We start from the raw sequence: 18404 nt of genomic DNA on the forward strand, positions 1-18404 counted from the left end.
GAGAGAAGAAGAATTTTAAATTCTATCCTGTGTTCTATAGGGAGCCAGTGTAAGGCAGCCAGAACAGGAGTAATGTGGTCCCTTTTCCTAACTCTGGTTAGTACACGAGCCGCAGCATTTTGAATCAGCTGAAGCGACTTGGACTGACTTCTTGGTACTCCCTGAAAATAAAGAGTTACAATAATCCAGCCTTGAAGTAACAAATGCATGGACTAGTTTCTCTGCATCGTTTTGAGGCAAGATATGCCTGATTTTTTGCAATGTTACACAGATGGAAGTAGGCGGTCCTTGAAATTGATTCTATGTGGGCGTTAAAGGATAAATCCTGATCAAATATAACACCAAGATTCCTTACAGTCTCACTGGAGGTCAAATTAATGCCATCCATAGTTAGTATATCTTTAGATAATTGTTTTCGTAGATTCTTCGGGCCAAGTACAATAACTTCAGTTTTGGTCGTGTTTTAACATCAAAAAGTGTAAGGTCATCCACGTTTTTAAGTCCTTGAGGCAGTCTTGAATTGTATTTAGATGATTCATTTCATCAGGCTTGATTGATAAATATAGTTGAGTATCATCCGCATAACAATGAAAGTTTACAGAATGATTCCTTATAATATTGCCTAACGGAAGCATATATAATGTGAACAAAATAGGTCCGAGCACTGAGCCCTGTGGCACTCCATGGCTAACTTTGGTTTGCGTGGAAGATTCATCGTTAACACGTACAAACTGAGAGCGTTCAGATAGATAGGACCTAAACCAGCCTAAAGCAGTTCCCTGTATGCCAACTAAGTGCTCTAGTCTTTGCAATAAGATATCCTGGTCGATAGTATCAAATGCAGCACTTATTCCTCCTTCACTGGATTCCTCAAAACCACCTGCAGAGAGAAGTCATTTCAAATACTTGCGGCCTGTCCTATGTGGAATCTTTTTATGTATTAACCTGGGTCCTGCTGGTTTTAATCACACTTCATTTATGACAATCATTCCTTATTATTGTGTTTATTTATTTATCTATCTCTTTATTTATTTACTTATTTATTCACTATCAATTTGATTTGTTGTGTGAATTCTTTACAAAACACTTTTTACCTTAAGCACTTTTCTATTAATTGTATCATTGACCTGCATGCTTTTTTAAGATATTGTCTTATGAATGTTTTTACAGGCCTTTTGAAGGATTCCCTTAGGACGGGTCCTCGTCAGCCACATCCTTTAGGGGTCCCCGGAAGGTTAGGGGATCTCTAGGTCCCGCTGCTCTGCCTCTTCTGTGATCTGGTCCCCTCATGCTTTTTTAATTGATTTTTCTTATTTTTAACAGGGCTTTTAGAAACATTGTATATATTTCCCTTGGAGTTTTTTCGAAGGTTTTTTAACCACGATATTATCCCCGAGAGCCAGTGCCCCACGCAGCTCTGGTGGAGCCCTGCCCTTTCCCCTAACCTAACCCTAACCCTTCCAACCATTAACAACGGTCATGGTCTTTTGGTTGTGACGGGCTCACCTCAAAGGGGCTTAGACCTCAGGAAGGAGCTCAGAGAAGAAGCTCTGGCACGTCCTATCCAAGCTCAGACTACAAAAATGTAATATCTCAATGAGCTTGGGAACGCCTCGGTATTCCTCTGTACATCTTGCTGGGGAAAGGGCCTGTTTTTCTTACCATTTTAACTACGTGACAAGGCGAGGGATAAGAGGAACCCAGTATCTGTGTGTCTTTAGAACAAAGTTACTCAGCTTGTTTGAGAAGATGAAGATCAAGGTTACTTCCTCTTTAGAAACTACTAAAGCAGCTCCATCCAGCTGAGGATTCAATCGTCCAGCTGACTGATCGAAGTGGAACAGATCTCTGCTCGCTCGCCTACAAACACGTAAGTAATACAAACATATTCGAGCATAGGACTCACCATTTGTGTTGTCTTTTACTGTAACTGTAATACTTCTTGTATTTTTAGTAAACAACGAGACAATAAGGTGAAAATAAACGTTTTTTACTTATTGTTCACCTTTCTCCATCAATGTTAGTTCAGTTAATGATACGATGAGTTGTTATAAACATTTCTCCATGTTAGTACATCTGCTGCTGTTGGGTCTTTATCTTTAAATGCAAAACAAGGAAGTACAGCTTCAAAGGCCATGACTGGGTCCTTTTAAAATCTTCAACACTTCTTATAATGAACCTATTCCTTATATTTAATTTGGATGGTTATTTGACATAATATATCATTTATTATAAAGTGGATTTCAACTTACACCTGGTATTTGATTTCAGTTTTGAGGAAGACTAAACTAATTGAGTTTTGTTTCTTAAACAAACAATAACCTTGTTACTTAAATATTCTCCTTCTCCCGCTCTAGAAAGCATGACCACCACTCCCCTGATCCTTCTCACGATTGCTTTTGTCTTTGTTAATGCGAACAATCCACCTTGCCGGACGAGAAGTAATAACAATGCGTACAACAGCTTTTCTAGAAAACACATCGTTCGGGACCGATTTGACAGAAAGAACTACAATGACTGGGAAAGGTGAGTTAGGTCTTGTGACATATGTGAGTTCAAGTCAGTGTGTTAATTTAATATGGTTTTTAATAAGATCAAGATTCATATTGATATCATGTAAAGTGAGTGAATTGTTTTATAACACAACTGTTTTGAACATGACTTATGTTGTACTTTGTCAACGGCATGTACTTTGCAATGATCTCGTTGTGCAGATACATCAGGAACAATGGACTCATCAACAGACCTCTGCAGTCCTTCTTCAGCAGCAGAGATGAGGAAAGAGTCACGGACATCTGTAATGGTGCAGGACAACCGTTACAAATAAGTAGATACCAAGCTAACTTATGCATCAGTCACAGAAAACTACTGGTATTTCATGTCAAATTGAATCAAAATAACAGGGTTACAAATGTACGTATTGCCAAACAATATGTGGTTTTGGCTTGTGATATCGTGGTAAACCAATGCCTTCCCGTTCATTATCAGAAGTACACCAGACAATTGCCAAACCGGTCAGCTGCACCCTGTCAACCTCGGTAGAGTAGAAACGTTTTTTGCTTACATGAAAACATGTTATTTTGGATATCTGTTACATATTAGAGCCTGGTTATTATAACAAGTTGTTACATTAAGGAGATGACTTGTGATAACAGTATCATATTAAACATATTACTGATATTTACATTGAGTTATTCTCAAGTCAGAAACGTTACACTTGTGGTTTGTTGAAACTAAATTGTCACATTATGTCAAAGTGAATTGGTTTCTCTCTTTATTGAACTGTTGGTTATACTTTTCTGTGATGCTTTAAATTCATAGTATTGTTATTGTGTAAAAAACTCTTAAACTCGTGTTTTTTGTTAAATTTTACTACAACATCTTTGTGAAAATGTAATCAAATCCTGAAGTGTTGCTTTGTATATGTGTTGAATTAATTAATTGGACCTGCATTAATCAATATTTGTATGTGCTTTTGTGCTATTAAAAGATATCTCCCACCCTTGCAAGTCTTTAGAGTTTCTATTGTATTTGTTTGGTCATTTCTATGGTAGAGATAAAACAATTTTCATTTCTAAAACTCCAACTGTGGATGATAACAGGTAATGATTTCCTTCTCTGATGCTGTTAAGCTGCAGAGTACCTGTTTCTAAAGCTTTGTAAATACGGTTGCTATTGGAATATTCAAATGAGCTATGGGTGATACACTACAAGTGAGCAATATTTGCAAAGTGTCAGTGTGAAACTTAACTACAGCTTATTTCTCTAATACAAAATAAGTACTGCTTGGGTTTCCATCTGTGGCACCTGTGGCATCTCTGGTCAACACTTGAGGGCAGACTTTCTTCATTTACTGTCTATCATTACTACAGAAGCCTATGTCAAAAAGGTATTTACAATTAGGAACATTATTAACATACTGTAAGCTGCACTTATAAATGGATATACATTTACAATACACAGACGCTACTTCTTTCTTTGGGCCTTATGTTTAACGTTGTACAAAGATTGTTTTAGGATCAAGGTTTAATGGATATTGTCCATCTATGCAAATGCAGCAGCAAGGCTTTTAACTGGCACACGGAAATATGAGCACATTTCCCCCATTTTGGCTTCGCTCCATTGGCTGCCAATACATTTTAGGATTCATTTCAAAATCCTTTTATTTACTTTTAAATCCCTAAATGGCATGACCCCACCATATGTTCCTGAGCTGCTACACTCCTACACGCCCAGCCGCCCTCTCAGGTCCGCTGATCAACTGCTCCTGAATGTGAACCAGGTCTAAGCTCTTTTAGATTGTTGCTTTTATTGCTTTTAAATTGTCTATTGTTTTTACTTGTACTTGTTTTATGGTGTGTGAGTTGTGCTGTGCGACTTTTTGTATGTTTGTGCTTGTTTATTTGACTGTACAGCACTTTGGTCTGGAGGTTTTAAAGTGCTTTATAAATAAAGCTGTATTGTATTGTATCTATCTTTTGTTACAAGCAACACTGGTCCCCTAAATAATGATTATATGCGAATGATATGCTTATATGGCTGGCCACTGCTTCATTAATGTATAGGTTATTTAAAATCTGCATATTAAGCTTCAGTAAAAACACCAGGAGAGACCATGAGAGAAGAAAGATACACATATATATTTATCTATGTATCCTTAACAATGTGTTAATGTATTTTCCTCCAAAAGTAAATGTAGCAGGTTTCATTTCACCACATATCTATATTTCATGTAACATAAACCTTTAGTTTTCACTGTTTTCACTTCTCGTCTGTTAAATCATTTTATCATCATGAGTCTCTTAAATGTTTCTGTCTACTGATGATCAAGTTAAGTATTTCATTCCCTTATTCAACATGTCTTGAGGTATAAAGAGAGATGACATACACTGTAGGGTTAGGGATCATTTATTATTATTAAGGGTTATAGGGCTATTTTCTAGATATTTTCAGAGGTTTGTTAAAAAATACATGAATAAAACATGATTGATGTTGTCATGGCGTAATTTCCACTGGGGACAGGGGGGACATGTCCCCCCCACTTTTCAAATGTGATGTGAGACAGAGAGAGAGACAGAGAGAGACAGAGAGAGTTACGGGGGTTGTTGTTAGCATCTGGTGCTAGCTCGGAGCTAACGGAGATTAGAAGCCCCCCCCCCAGAGGATGTGAGGTCATCACAAATAAAACAGGCTCACATGGAGAGGATACTAGATAAGCTTGCACACTCATTACACTACACATTTTTCTTGGATTAGTTAACACCACAGTCCCTAATATATTTGTAGAAAGGCAGGAAATGGAATTAAATCGAGAACAATGTTTCATTGCGGAGGACCCCCTGTTTTGTGTCCCCCCCACTTCTCAAACCAAAGTTACACCCTTGGATGTTGTTGTTCTTTATGTGCCAAGATCCTTTAAGGGACAGAGTCCAGTGAATCTCTATCTGATACAACTCGAGCCACCTTTGCCAGTTTGAGATGAAGCAGGAGAGTTTTGAATACGGTAATGCAAATGGGTTCGCTAGTATCAAAGTAGCACTTCTTGACATTTGAATAAATGGGAGCTTCTCCACGTCTTTGTTTCTCGCTCCATGTGTCTTCCACTGATGCATTATCAGGGAGGTTAGACATCTACATTGAGAGGTTGCTGCAATGCGATGGAGCTTTGAATTGAAGCACAACACTCAATATATTAAGATATTCAGGAAACAGAAAACAAGAAACTCACTGTCAACTTTGCAGCATAATGAATTTAATAAAGCAGTGATTGAAGAAGACATTTTTAGACTTGATTTTATGATTTAATGAGCAACAGCTTTGTGTTTCATTACATTTGCAGATAGCTTACAGACCTTCCGGCGCAGACTGAAAACTCATCTCTTTCGACTCCACTTCGAGCGATAGAACTATTAACAAAGCACTTATATACTAATAAAGGGCTGGTTTATCTAAAGCCAGTTGAGTAGCACTTGAAATGTTTTTGCTCTATGAAGCCTGATGTACTTTATGATTCTGTTTTCTTCAAGTCTTTACTTTGTTGGTCGAACGCACTTATTGTACGTCGCTTTGGATAAAAGCGTCAGCTCAATGTAATGTAATGTAATTTGAACATGTCATGGTGATAGATATTCAGTTTATAGAGAGCTCATATCTTTGTCAGCCACCCTCAAGCAGGAATGAAAACAGAGATACAGATTTTCACATTTCAGTGACCAGAAAACCACTGAAGGTTGTAGGATAGTCGCTTCCCCAAACGTGTGTGTTGACACCCAGGCGCACGTACACCTGGTCTCCTTGAACAAGCTGCAGGAACACTGCGTTTCCTCCATTATCAGCACCGTCAGAGGTACACCTGTGGTCATAGGTCACGACCACTAACTCATTGTTCTTGTAGAGTCGTAATAGAGCTGCATGTTTCCCTCCAGCATGAAAGAAGATGGTAAAGTAATAAACACCTGCAACCGGGGCAACGAAGACACCTGTGGAAACAACAGGGTGTTGGTCAGATTTATTTTGATTAAAAAGTATTATCACAAACCATCGGTATTCTTAAGTATCATACAGGATGGAAGTACTGTAGTTTCTTGATTCTTGTTAGAGCGTAGGTGTTATTTAACTGAATGCAGGTGACTGAGTTTACCTGTGGATGGACTGTAGGCACCACCAATGTTTGTAATCACAGTCCTGTAGATTAAAGTTGTGTCAGTGTTGAAGGGTCCAATGGCTGTATGTCCGCCTCCTGTTGCTGCACTGAATACGACCGTCTTCTTTTCTGTACAAAAGTGTAACCAAAAACAGTGTAACCATTTTATTATTATTTTAATTATTATTTTGTGAAGTATTTACTTATTTTTTAATCACCCGACATTATTTTACACTGATACCTTTTAATCGTAAAGTTTTACTTTACCTTTATTCAGTTCCAGAATCTGGGTTTCACTCTCCGTCAGTCTCGTTTCGGTGTCCTTCAGTCTCGTTTCGGTGTCCTTCAGTCTCGTTTCGGTGTCCTTCAGCTGGGTTTCGATGTACATAAGCCTTGTTTCACTATCTTCCATCCTGGTCTCCATAACTCTTAATTTCTCCCTTACTGCACCAAACTCTCTCAGGAGGTCGCACATGTCAGGAGAGCATCCCTCTATTTGAAGATGACTTGCAAATATAGTAGTATTGCCATCATCCTGGGCTGAAATCAAGCCGCAAAACAGCGACACAATCAGTAAAATGGTCCAACTCATCTTCAAGTTGATACAAAGTCGCTCAGTCCCGAACTTGAATGATGTGATCCCTCTGGCTGCTTTTATATGGTTTATAAACCTGTTAATGTTTAAAATCAGCTTTGAAACAACGTTTTTTTCAATAAGAAAACATTAACAGCATGTTCTAGCAATCAGTTAATTACTGACATCCAAGAGAAAGATTAACAGAATTATGTTTCAAATATTTACTGTTTTCAAAGTAACCCTGCAAGGACTCATGTGTTTCAAAGGCAGACGCAGAGCACCAAGAAATAAAGTGAATCCCTTTGAATGCTTGACTAGTGATAGCTGAAATCATTTACAATAGAAGCAACTGCCTATGTTGATTTTTAAAGTGAAGCACTAAATAATACATTATTATATATTTTTTACCGAATATATGTATATGTGTAGATTCTCTATCCCAACAAGGTCGTTTATTACGTTTCAGTCAAAGTAAGATGTTAATGTATGAAAATACAATAATTTATTAATTGTATTACAGTTTTTCTCGATTTCTAACACACTAAAATTATACATAAAGAACAATTATTTTAACTGACACTCAAAGAGCAAAACAGCGGCTCAAATCTCCAAAACTCTAAACCCGTTTTCAGCTTTTCACACAATTTTCAAATAAACATGGCATTTTTTGCAAATCACTGCACACGTTTCTCCACACATGACACAGGAATCTGACATGAAGTCACGTGTTAGCAGGTTTAAAACACTGATATTCAAAATGCCTCACACATGGACCAATGATCAAGACACACGTTCCACCTGACCAAACACCTGATGGCATAATTGCTGGCTCATCAATCAGGATGTTAGCACTATAAAAAGACCACAGGTGAGTACTTTCTTACAGCAACAATGGAAGCCAACGTGGAAACATGAGGAAGAGGAAGAGCTGGGCTGAGAGTGAGAGGAGGAGGAAGAGTACTCTCTCATGAAATGAAATGTTAACAAGCATGGTTTGACGATGAGAGGCGGACAGAGGCTTCAGCCTAATCTAAGCCGATTTACTGTTGCCTCTGTAATCCAGACACTTAGACTTGGATTTAAACTCCACCCAGTACAATAATGCATGTTTTCTGCCATCTTTGATGAGAGATAAAATTATGTGTTGTACTCATGGGTGGAGTTTGACAAAGGATTACACAAAAAGTAGCCTACACAGTAAAAGTACTTGATTGTACTTGTGGTAGTAGTCCAAGTAGTACAGAGTCCAACAGTGTCACTTTTATTGAGAACTTGTGGTAACAAATATTTGTATCGATCATCAAATATAGCAAGGGAAAAAAGAGCTGATGATTTGAAAAAAAATCTCCTAACAATGTTGTCCATTTTAGACACAGGCTTATTATATTTAAAAACATTCATTTTCTGTGCTCAATGTGTGTCTTGGCCGTTTTCGTCGCTAAATTCACCTTGTTTCCCCTTGTTTATAATATTATCAACGTTCCAAGCAAACGAGTGCTTTTTGTTTTGAAATCACTTCCGCAAGTTTCGTGGCTCCCCTCCCCCCTCGCTACAATGACCATTATTAGACCATTTAGTAAGGTAAAAAGCAAAAACGCCTCGCAGACGCCCTTCCGTTTACTTTTTTAATAAAGAAAAACAAATGGTCCGTAGATACACCAAGCCCCCAGGAAGTGCGCCGGACTCAGATGAAAATATTCGTGCTGGCCAAACGGCGGTACTACACTTTCGTTTGGTTGCCAGGCCCGGAAACACTTTTTCCCTTTGAGTTACATTGGGAAAGAGTGGTCTGTAAATCGTTGGATAATTTTTTTTAAACTAAATAAACTACCCAGTATGAACACTTGTATAGCCCTTATTAAAAACATTCGTTCCTCAAGTTGTAAAAATGTGCTAATAACGTTATTCTGAGAGTTATTTCCCTCTGCATTATGAACGCACATCTAACCCACGGGACCGCGCCGCCCGGCACGTTCATGTTATGTGTCCCGACCAATCAGAGCACACTGTGCTCACAGGGTGGGTGTGGGCTGGAGCTATTGGAGCTACAACGAGCCGTTAAAGGCAGAGAGTGAAATTCAGTGAATACACGTAGTTTACAGAGATGCTGTTTGAAAAACCAATGTGAGTTGCGTTTATCTTTACCCATGGATGCACAATAAGAACGGAGCCATATCGTCTTACTGCCACCCCACGGAATGGGCCAACAAGTGCACGTTACTGACGCAATATGGTTGAGACCATTCGGGCTTATGCTAGAGGGGTGAAAGGAATAGTCTAAGTAGTGGGGGAGTTTTATACACAAAAGGTGTGGACATTCTCTGGCGTTATAATATCAGCGCGGCCGCGGTCAGATCAAAATGCCTAGAGAGATAAGGGCTCTTGCAATTTGAATAGACCTACAGCCAATCAGAGCAACGAAACGTTGGGTCTGCTGCGTCATGCATTACTGATATGTCGATACGTCACGTTCACAGTGAAAAGTCCCCAAACTCGCGCCGAGTAAATTGCAGACAGACAGCAGAACTTCTAGGATTAATTGTATATTTCGGATGGATAATAATAAATAATAATAATAATTTCAATTTATATAGCGCCTTTCACGAAACCCAAGGACGCTTTACAATGGGAAGTAACAAAACAAAAGGTAATAATAATCATACAGAGCAATAGCAGGAAATAAGTGACTGTATATTAGTTGAGGCCAAAGGCCTGAGTGAACAGATGGTGTTTGAGGTGTTTTTTGAAGGTGTCCAGAGTGTCTGCATTCCTGATTGCAGAGGGCAGAGAATTCCAGAGGGTGGGGGCTGCGACACTGAAGGCTCTGTTGCCAAATGTTTTCAGCTTGGAGCGCTGGATGGAGAGCAGCCCTTTGTCAGAGGACCGCAGGTGACGAGAGGGGGTGTAGGGCTGAAGGAGGTCAGAGATGTATGGAGGGGCTAGGGAGTGGAGAGATTTGTAGGTTAGCAGGAGGAGTTTGTACTGGATGCGTGACTTGACCGGGAGCCAGTGAAGGTAGATGAGGGTAGGGGTGATGTGTTGCCAGGGCTTAGTGTGGGTGAGGAGCCTGGCTGCAGAGTTCTGGACGTACTGGAGCCTGTCCAGGGCTTTGCTGGTGACCCCGAACAGAACTCCATTGCAGTAGTCCAGACGAGAGGAGATGAAGGTATGAATTAATGTTTCTGCAACGGGGTCGGGGAGAGAGGGCCGGAGTCTGGAGATGTTTCGTAGGTGAAAGAAAGCAGTTTTGACAGTAGACCTGATGTGGGAGTTGAAGGTGAGGCTAGAGTCCAGAGTGACGCCCAGGCTGCGAACCTCAGGGGAAGGGTGGATGGAGCCGCCATCGATGGTGAGGAGCAGATCTCCAACCTTCCGGAGCAGTGTTTTTGGGGCCACAACCATGAGCTCTGTTTTGTTATTGTTGAGTTTAAGTAGATTTTTTGACATCCAGGCTTGGATGTCGCTGAGGCAGTTGACAAGTGACAGTGGGGGTAGCTGGGATGATGGATTGGTACTGATGTAGAGTTGGGTGTCGTCGGCATAGGAGTGAAAGTTGAGACCATGTCGGCGGATGATTTCACCGAGGGGGAGCATGTAGATGTTGAATAGAAGGGGGCCGAGCACTGAACCTTGCGGCACACCTTGGTTCACAGGGGCTGGGGGAGAGCTGGATTTTCCGATGGTCACAAACTGTTGCCTGTTGGAGAGGTAGGAATGGAACCAGGAGAGGGCTGTACCAGAGAGGCCAAGGTAGACGGATAGGCGGTTGAGTAGGATAGTGTGGGAGACTGTGTCGAATGCGGCGGAGATGTCCAGGAGGATGAGGATGCTGACGAGGCCTGAATCGGCGGCTATGAGGAGGTCATTGGTTATTTTAATAAGGGCCGTCTCTGTGCTGTGGTTGGATCTGAAGCCTGATTGGAAGGGTTCATAGAGCTCATGGTCGGACATATGATGGTGTAGCTGGGCAGCAACTGCTCTTTCCATGATCTTGCTAAGAAAAGGAAGGTTGGAGATCGGCCGGAAGTTGCTGGGGTCCTCGGGGTCCAGACCAGGTTTTTTGATGATGGGGGTGACAGCTGCTATCTTGAGGACGGCGGGAACCTTGCCTGATTCCAGGGAGGAGTTGATGATTATAGAGGATAGATTTGTTCTTAAACGCCCTCGCATTGAGGTACAAGTCGAACAGGTGCCAGAGTCACACGACCCACCTGAAGAGTGAATAGTGAGTTTTGAATATATTTTGTAATAATGGGTCATTTGAAAAAGTGTTTTGTATGACAATAGAGATAAAGGCTACCTGATGTGTGCTGTGTCTGTCTCTCTCTGTTTACCTGTGTCTCTCTCCCTCACTCTCCCTCTGTCTCCCCCTCTCTCTCTCCCTCTCCGTGTCAATTCTATATGCCAACTTTTCTTGTTTCTGCCGCTGCGTAGCATGTTGTAACAACGTGGAATTAGCAGAATAAGCTATTGTATTGTTTAACTCACACCTGTTGCTCTCGATGTAATTTAGCTGATAAAAGGAGACTAATAAAAGCTAATAAAAGCCTCACGCGTGGCGTTTCACTGTCAAGGGGTGCGATATAGCATGTATGTAATTACATTACAAATACTGACTTGAGCCCCACCACTGTATGGGTTAGCCCTACCATAGATTACCCAACAAAAATACTCTGGCGCCGCCACTGTATATATCACTCGTACATAAGAGAGCCACAGGTCTCCAGTTCTTCAGCAGGGTTAGATCTCCTTTCTTAGGCAACAGTGAAATCACTGCACGCCTACAGGAAGCTGGAAGAGTCCCTTTCCCAAAGGACTCCATCAATACTTCTAGCAAGTCATGTCCCAGAATACTCCAGAAATGTTTAAAAAAGTCTGCAGGTAAACCGTCTATGCCGGGAGCCTTGCCGGAGGCCATCTGTGTCACCGCAGAGGTCAGTTCCTCCAGCATAATGTCAGAGCCCAGGGTGTCACTTTCGGCTGGACTCAGCTGTGGAAGACCCTGAAGAAGTTCATCAGCAGCTTCCACGTCACAAACTTCGTCTTTGAACAGGTCCGTGTAGAAGGACACTGCATGCCTCCTCATCTCAGCAGGCTCAGAGGTGACCTGTCCATCAGGGAGACGCAGACATACCATCTGCTTCCTTTGGCCCACAGACCTCTCCAGGTTGAAGAAGAAGGTGGTTGGTGCATCAATGTCTCTCATGGAAGTGAAACGGGCTCTGATCAGAGCTCCCTTGGCCTTCTCTTGAAGAAAACAGTTAAGCTGTTGTTGTTTTAGGAGGGACTGCTCTATATTTCGAGCAGACACACTCTCTAACTCCCTGATCTCCCTCTCTAACTGCTCTATAGCTCTCCTAATGTTTGCAGTGGAGTAGGCTGTATACTGTTGGCAGAACACTCTAATCTGAGCCTTTCCTACCTCCCACCACTGACTCAGGGAGGGAAAAGACTCTTTCTTTGATTTCCAGTTGATCCAAAATAATTTAAAATTCTCACAAAAAAGCAAATCTTGTACAATTTTAACATTAAACTGCCAGAACGATCTCGGCTTCTCTGTGTTGGATAAAACTAAATCTAAAGAAACTAGCTGATGGTCTGTGAAACCAACCGGTTGGATGTGACAGTTCACTGCACGAGTAATAGAAGAAGCAGACATGTAAAATCTGTCTAGCCTGGCTGCACTGACGCCCCCATCTAGCATTCTCATCCAGGTGTATTGTTTAACAGAGGGGTGTTTCATCCTCCACACATCCACTAAGTCAGCCTCTCTTATCACCTGTGACAGTAAAAGGGACGACTGAGGATGCGGCTCCCGTCCTATTCTGTCTAAAGTGACATTAGTGCAAGCGTTCCAGTCCCCCCCCAGTATCACACACTCCCCCTGTACACTAGTGTCCAACTCATCTTTTAATAACTGAAACACAGATACACGTGCAGGGCCCTGATTGGGTGCATACACATTAATAAAAGTGAAAAAGAACTCTAACAGTTCCACCTTCACCATCAAGGCTCTACCTGCCACTATCTCTGTGCTGGATACAATCTTAACATTTAGAGAGGAGGAGAAAAAAACAGCTACTCCAGCACTGAGGTTTGAGCCATGACTGAGTACATACTGACCCCCCCACCACATCCCCCAGTCCGTCTCATTCAGGCTATCACTGTGCGTTTCCTGCAGAAATATCACATCTAATTTTTTCTGATTAAAGACCTCCAACACTAAAGCTCTTTTCTGTGCACTTCTACCCCCGTTAATAATAATAATAATAATTCCTTACATTTATTATAGCGCTTTTCCAGATGCTCAAAGCGCTTTACAAATACACATTACACATATCATACATGCAATGGTCACCAGCAACCCTTAAAGCCTGCATTAGAGGAAGGAGATAGAGAAAAATAACAGACAGGTACACACAGCAGAGAGGAGACACCCAGTGTTGCATGATCATTTTGAAATTATTTAGACCTTTTCAGTTTCCCCCCTTTTTTGCTTCATTTCGTAACTTTTCTCATATTAGTTACATGCTTCCTGAGACGATAGCGTCTCTTTTCATCCAGCAGGTCTAACCCTACAACTTTCTGAAGAGTGCTCACTGTATGAAGAAACTTGTTAGTGTCAGGGAAAAAGTCTCTCACTTCCACTGCCTTGCCAAAGGACTCATCTAAAAAGACATTAATTTCTTCCAAAGAATATATCTCTGCGTTATGAGAGAGACTATCTGCAACTGAAACACAGTCAGAATCCCCCTCACCGTCTGTGTCCATCTCTGTCACCTCATTATTGTCTGCAGCCTGTTGAAGCTCTTGTTGCCTCCCAGAACCAGACGGCAGCTCCTGCTGTGTGCCAACGGCCTCCACCTGTCCCACAGCCCCGGTCCTCACCTGTCCCGCTACATCATCTCCCACCCGTTTACCTGTTTCCACATGTTCTCCTCTCACACTCACCACATTCTCAACAATCCCTGTTTCATCTCTCACGATATTCATCCCTACTTCATCATTATTTTCATTTCCTCGCTCCTCGCTCCTCGGTATCACCGGAAGTTGATTTGTCTACTCCATCTTGAGTATATAAAATATATATATTTTTTAATATATTTAATGACAATCAAACATGTGGGAAGAGGGGGGCGGCACCCCTAGCGCCTCTATGGGCTGGCCGCCACTGCTTCCTATGTCCACCCTTCCCCCCTCCTTTACCTGGGGTCCTTGCATTAAACCTCATCTGCTGGAATGTGGTTTGTGCCTGTTGAGGTAAAAACTGTGAACCAAAACGTCCATGAGCGATAACATGTACCCGGTGCTTTGGAGGCCAACTTCATCTTCTTCATCTTCAGCCTTTCTCTCTGCAGCCGGTTGAGAAATATACCGTCCATGTCATCTTTGATTAATATTCACACTTCTGTCACCTTTGGCATCCATTTTGATGATCAGGAGAATAATGTTATATGATTTTGGGTATACATTCTTCTTTTGAGTCATCCTTAGTTACTTGTTGTCTTTAATTTCTTACACCCTGTCAGTCTTTTGAATTGCCATGTTGTTGAAAGGAGCAATACATATACATCTGTTTAGTGAGGTCATTGTAATACTAAAACATGTTCAATCTTTGACCCCATATTAATGATAACAACAAGATTTCCTTATTTTCTATTACCTGGATAATCAAGCTGATTGGTTACCTGGCAGAATATGAAGTAAATACTATTTCCTCATTGCAACATGAGACTTGTTTCAAAGGGGAGGTAAATAAATAACAAGTCATCATTTAAAAACATATAAAAGCAGCCAGACGAATCATATTATAGAAAAACGTGTCCCCATTAATCTTTAGTTCATTTTTTGAGCAATAAACCACGGTAAAGGCTTGAGAGTGTTCATCAAATAGTTTCTACTTTCTCTGTTGTACTTACATTTTCCTTAACACTAAAACAATGAGCTGAAAGTCGGAAAACTACAAATTTCAGAGGTGGAAATGTTACATAGTACATATTACTCATGAGAATATTGATGGATGCTTCAAGCCATTTATTTTACAACATTTAAAGCAACACAAACAGGATTTGAATACAGCCTCACAAACACTTTCAGTAACAGAGAAAGTACACACGTCACAAAAGATAGCCAACAGTTTAATATAGACAAGCAACCAATTAACTCTGAGGTAAGGGGCCGATACAGTTTCAACAAACATGTGTGTGCACTGTTGTTGGTTAAATTGAAAATAAACTTTAGCTGTACACGTAGGTGTAAATCCCATGTAGCCACAAGTTATAATGTAAATAAGTAATATATGTTATAATGTAGCATTAGAAAAAAATAACATGTTTTCACAAAAAGGCCTAATTAAGCTAAGCTTGACAGAGGTTTCAACTGGAATCCAATGTCTTCTAACCCCTCTAAAAACAATTTCACTCTCCTAAGAACGACAGGGTTGAGCTGTCCAGTCTCGCTTTTTTATGTCGTACCTCTCAAAATGGACAGGACGGCATTTGTTATCCACTTTCTTACAAGACACAACCACAAAGTATGGATTATCATATAGATTTGTAACTCTGCAATTGGAATTGAGATTGATATGGTAAAGGCGAATGCGGGAGTTACTGGTACAGAAGTTCTCTTCGTTACTACATGTATAGGACACTGGCTTGCCATAGCCTTCACAGATCTTATCGGCAGCTTGCTGATTCACCATGAAGGACTGAGTAGGTCTGTTGCAGAGGCCATACTTCGTTATGTACCTGAATAAACAAGATCATTGTTTCACTGCAAAGTATTTGGCATTGATAAAGTACAACACTTATGACTGAATCAGTAGTGTGGTACCTAAATGAAACAGTCCTGCCTTTAAGTGCAGTTAATATGAATCTCCATCTTATGCAAATGCATTTCTATATAAACGTATTGACTTAACCATTTAACTCACTTTTCCCAGGCAGCCCTATCTGTTTTGTCTCCAATGCTCTCCTGAATGACGTGTCTGCAAAGAAATCTGTCGTGGTCATTTAGGTTTGTGTCTGTCAGACAAGGTGGTTTTGTTCCATCAACAAGGGCAAGAGTGGTCATGACGATGATAAAGACAGTGATGGTCATCTTGTCTAGAGTGGGAGAAAGATAAATATATAAGTAAGAAAGGTTTTATTTGTTGATGTTTGAACATACAATAATGTATTAATGTGTAAAAAAAAAAGCATATTTTTTACCTCCGAATGTTCGTGCGTTAACCTGTAATTTACTGTAACCCTTAAGTGTTACAATTAAAACATTCTTCAATATGTTTTCAAATGTACCTATATAACATGTCTATAACCCTAAAACAACACGTGTTATACACAAGTGCATTTCCACAGTGCCTGTTATCTATGTGACACAAGTCACAATATTAGCAAGTCTAATATTAACTCTACTTTTAGCTTATTTTGGTTTTATACCACTAATCTTGCACCATACCACAACACATGTTCAGCCTCTTAGACGCAAGAAGGCGAAGAAAGTATTTCAATAGTCCCAGCAACATTATTTAGGAAACCTGCAACAAGAAGAACACGAGATCGACGCTAAGCTCCTGGAACAGAATACGTATATTAACCAAACCCATAAACATATGCATTTATTCAGACAGCCTCGAAAGTTTTAACATCATAGTTTGTCATTGTAGTATCAAAGATTAAAATCAATGATTGTGAGTTACATGATAAACGACATCCTCCTTCCTTGTTGACTGGCTAGAAAAAAATAATAGATCATTCATTATATCCTCCTTCCTTGTTGGTTGTCTGGAAATCCCCGCGGAAGTCCAATGAATTACTAAAACGCAAACAAAGTGTGATGCCAAGATAAATTAGATTGTGGATTGTTTAAAGGAACAAATGCAAAAGCAATCATGAGGAGGATCAGAGGAGCGGTGGTCATGCTTTGGAGCGGGAAAAGGAGAATATTTAAGTAAGGAAGTTATTGTTTGTTAAAAAAACAAAACTCAATTTGTTTAGTCTCCCTCAAAACTGAAATCAAATACCAGGTGTAAGTTGAAATCCACTTTATAATAAATGATATATTATGTCAAATAACCATCCAAATTAAATATAAGGAATAGGTTCATTATAAGAAGGGTTGAAGATTTTAAAAGGACCCAGTCATGGCCTTTGAAGCTGTACTTCCTTGTTTTGCATTTAAAGATAAAGACCCAACAGCAGCAGATGTACTAACATGGAGAAATGTTTATAACAACTCATCGTATCATTAACTGAACTAACATTGATGGAGAAAGGTGAACAATAAGTAAAAATCGTTTCTCTTCACCTTATTGCCTTGTTGTTTACAACAAATATATGAAGTATTACAGTTAAGAGACAACACAAACAGTGAGTCCTATGCTCGAATATCTTCTTACTACTTACGTGTTTGTAGGCGAGCGAGCAGAGTGTCCCACTTCGATCAGTCAGCTGGACGATTGAATCCTCGGCTGGATGGAGCTGCTTAAATAGTTTCACAAGAGGAAGTAGCCTCACTGTTTATCTTCATCAGGCTCAAGCGTGCTTAGCTACGTCATTCAGTGTGAAAGTAACACATAGTAATGCGGTCGGATCACTAAACATGTAAGGATTTGCAGTACTCCATTCCTTCTGCTTCCCTTTTTGTTTGTTGTCTGTCGGTCTGTGTTTGTCTCCCGGGCTGGGCGTGGTTGACCTACTTCTGGTTCCTGCCAATTCATCTCCGCAGCTGCTTCTCATTCATCCTGATCATCTACTCATCCACACCTGCTTATTAACCCGGTCTCCTCATCCAGTCTCCACCAGTTCGTCGTCAAGATTACACTGGTAAACGTATTGCTTTCTAGCTTAGCCTGACACAACTCTGGAATAAGTTTTTGTCTTACCTGTTTGTCTCTCTATCCAGAAACCCATCATCACCTCCTCCGCTAGCCACGTCCAGCCACTTCCTCGTCGGATTCATCCGCTCTCCACGCTACCCGCTCCAGCCTACTCGCTCCCCTCGCTCTGAAACCCCTGCTCGCCACACTCCTGTCTGGTAGGACAAACACTAACCCTTACTCCAACCTACTCGCTCTCGGGAGCGTACAGACTCAGGCTCAAGCCACCTCTCATCTGCCTGGCGATATCCCCAGCTCACTCCGGAGCCTCGGCTGAGGATCTCCATTCCCTAGTTTTTGAATCCCCT

The 18404-nt window shown here is 40.8% G+C and overlaps 1 protein-coding gene and 2 long non-coding RNA genes across 5 annotated transcripts; 1 reads left to right on the forward strand and 2 right to left on the reverse strand.

Moving 5' to 3' along the window:
- Positions 1 to 1930: 1930 nt before the first annotated feature.
- On the forward strand, positions 1931 to 3505 carry LOC117463498 (uncharacterized). The gene is made up of 3 exons (XR_011644972.1): positions 1931 to 1973; positions 2358 to 2526; positions 2715 to 3505. It is a non-coding gene; the product is annotated as an uncharacterized lncRNA (long non-coding RNA).
- A 2225-nt stretch (positions 3506 to 5730) lies between these two features.
- On the reverse strand, positions 5731 to 7289 carry LOC117463496 (complement C1q tumor necrosis factor-related protein 6-like). Its single transcript, XM_034105756.2, has 3 exons — positions 6911 to 7289; positions 6641 to 6772; positions 5731 to 6479 (listed from the first exon to the last, which is right to left on the reverse strand). Exons 1-3 carry the CDS (start codon positions 7233 to 7235, stop codon positions 6199 to 6201), a joined length of 738 nt encoding a protein of 245 aa, XP_033961647.1. The 5' UTR covers positions 7236 to 7289; the 3' UTR covers positions 5731 to 6198.
- Positions 7290 to 15233: 7944 nt separating this feature from the next.
- Positions 15234 to 18192, reverse strand: LOC117463500 (uncharacterized). 3 transcript variants are annotated; one of them, XR_004553934.1, is made up of 4 exons: positions 18103 to 18192; positions 17624 to 17698; positions 16153 to 16324; positions 15234 to 15967 (listed from the first exon to the last, which is right to left on the reverse strand). It is a non-coding gene; the product is annotated as an uncharacterized lncRNA (long non-coding RNA). The 3 variants fall into 3 exon arrangements; XR_004553933.1 differs by having other exon boundaries at positions 17624 to 17701; positions 18103 to 18190; XR_004553932.2 differs by lacking the exon at positions 18103 to 18192 and having other exon boundaries at positions 17624 to 17854.
- Between the last annotated feature and the right edge of the window lie 212 nt (positions 18193 to 18404).

This window comes from Pseudochaenichthys georgianus, chromosome 18 (genome assembly GCF_902827115.2).
Source record: "Pseudochaenichthys georgianus chromosome 18, fPseGeo1.2, whole genome shotgun sequence".
NCBI classification, from domain to species: domain Eukaryota; kingdom Metazoa; phylum Chordata; class Actinopteri; order Perciformes; family Channichthyidae; genus Pseudochaenichthys; species Pseudochaenichthys georgianus.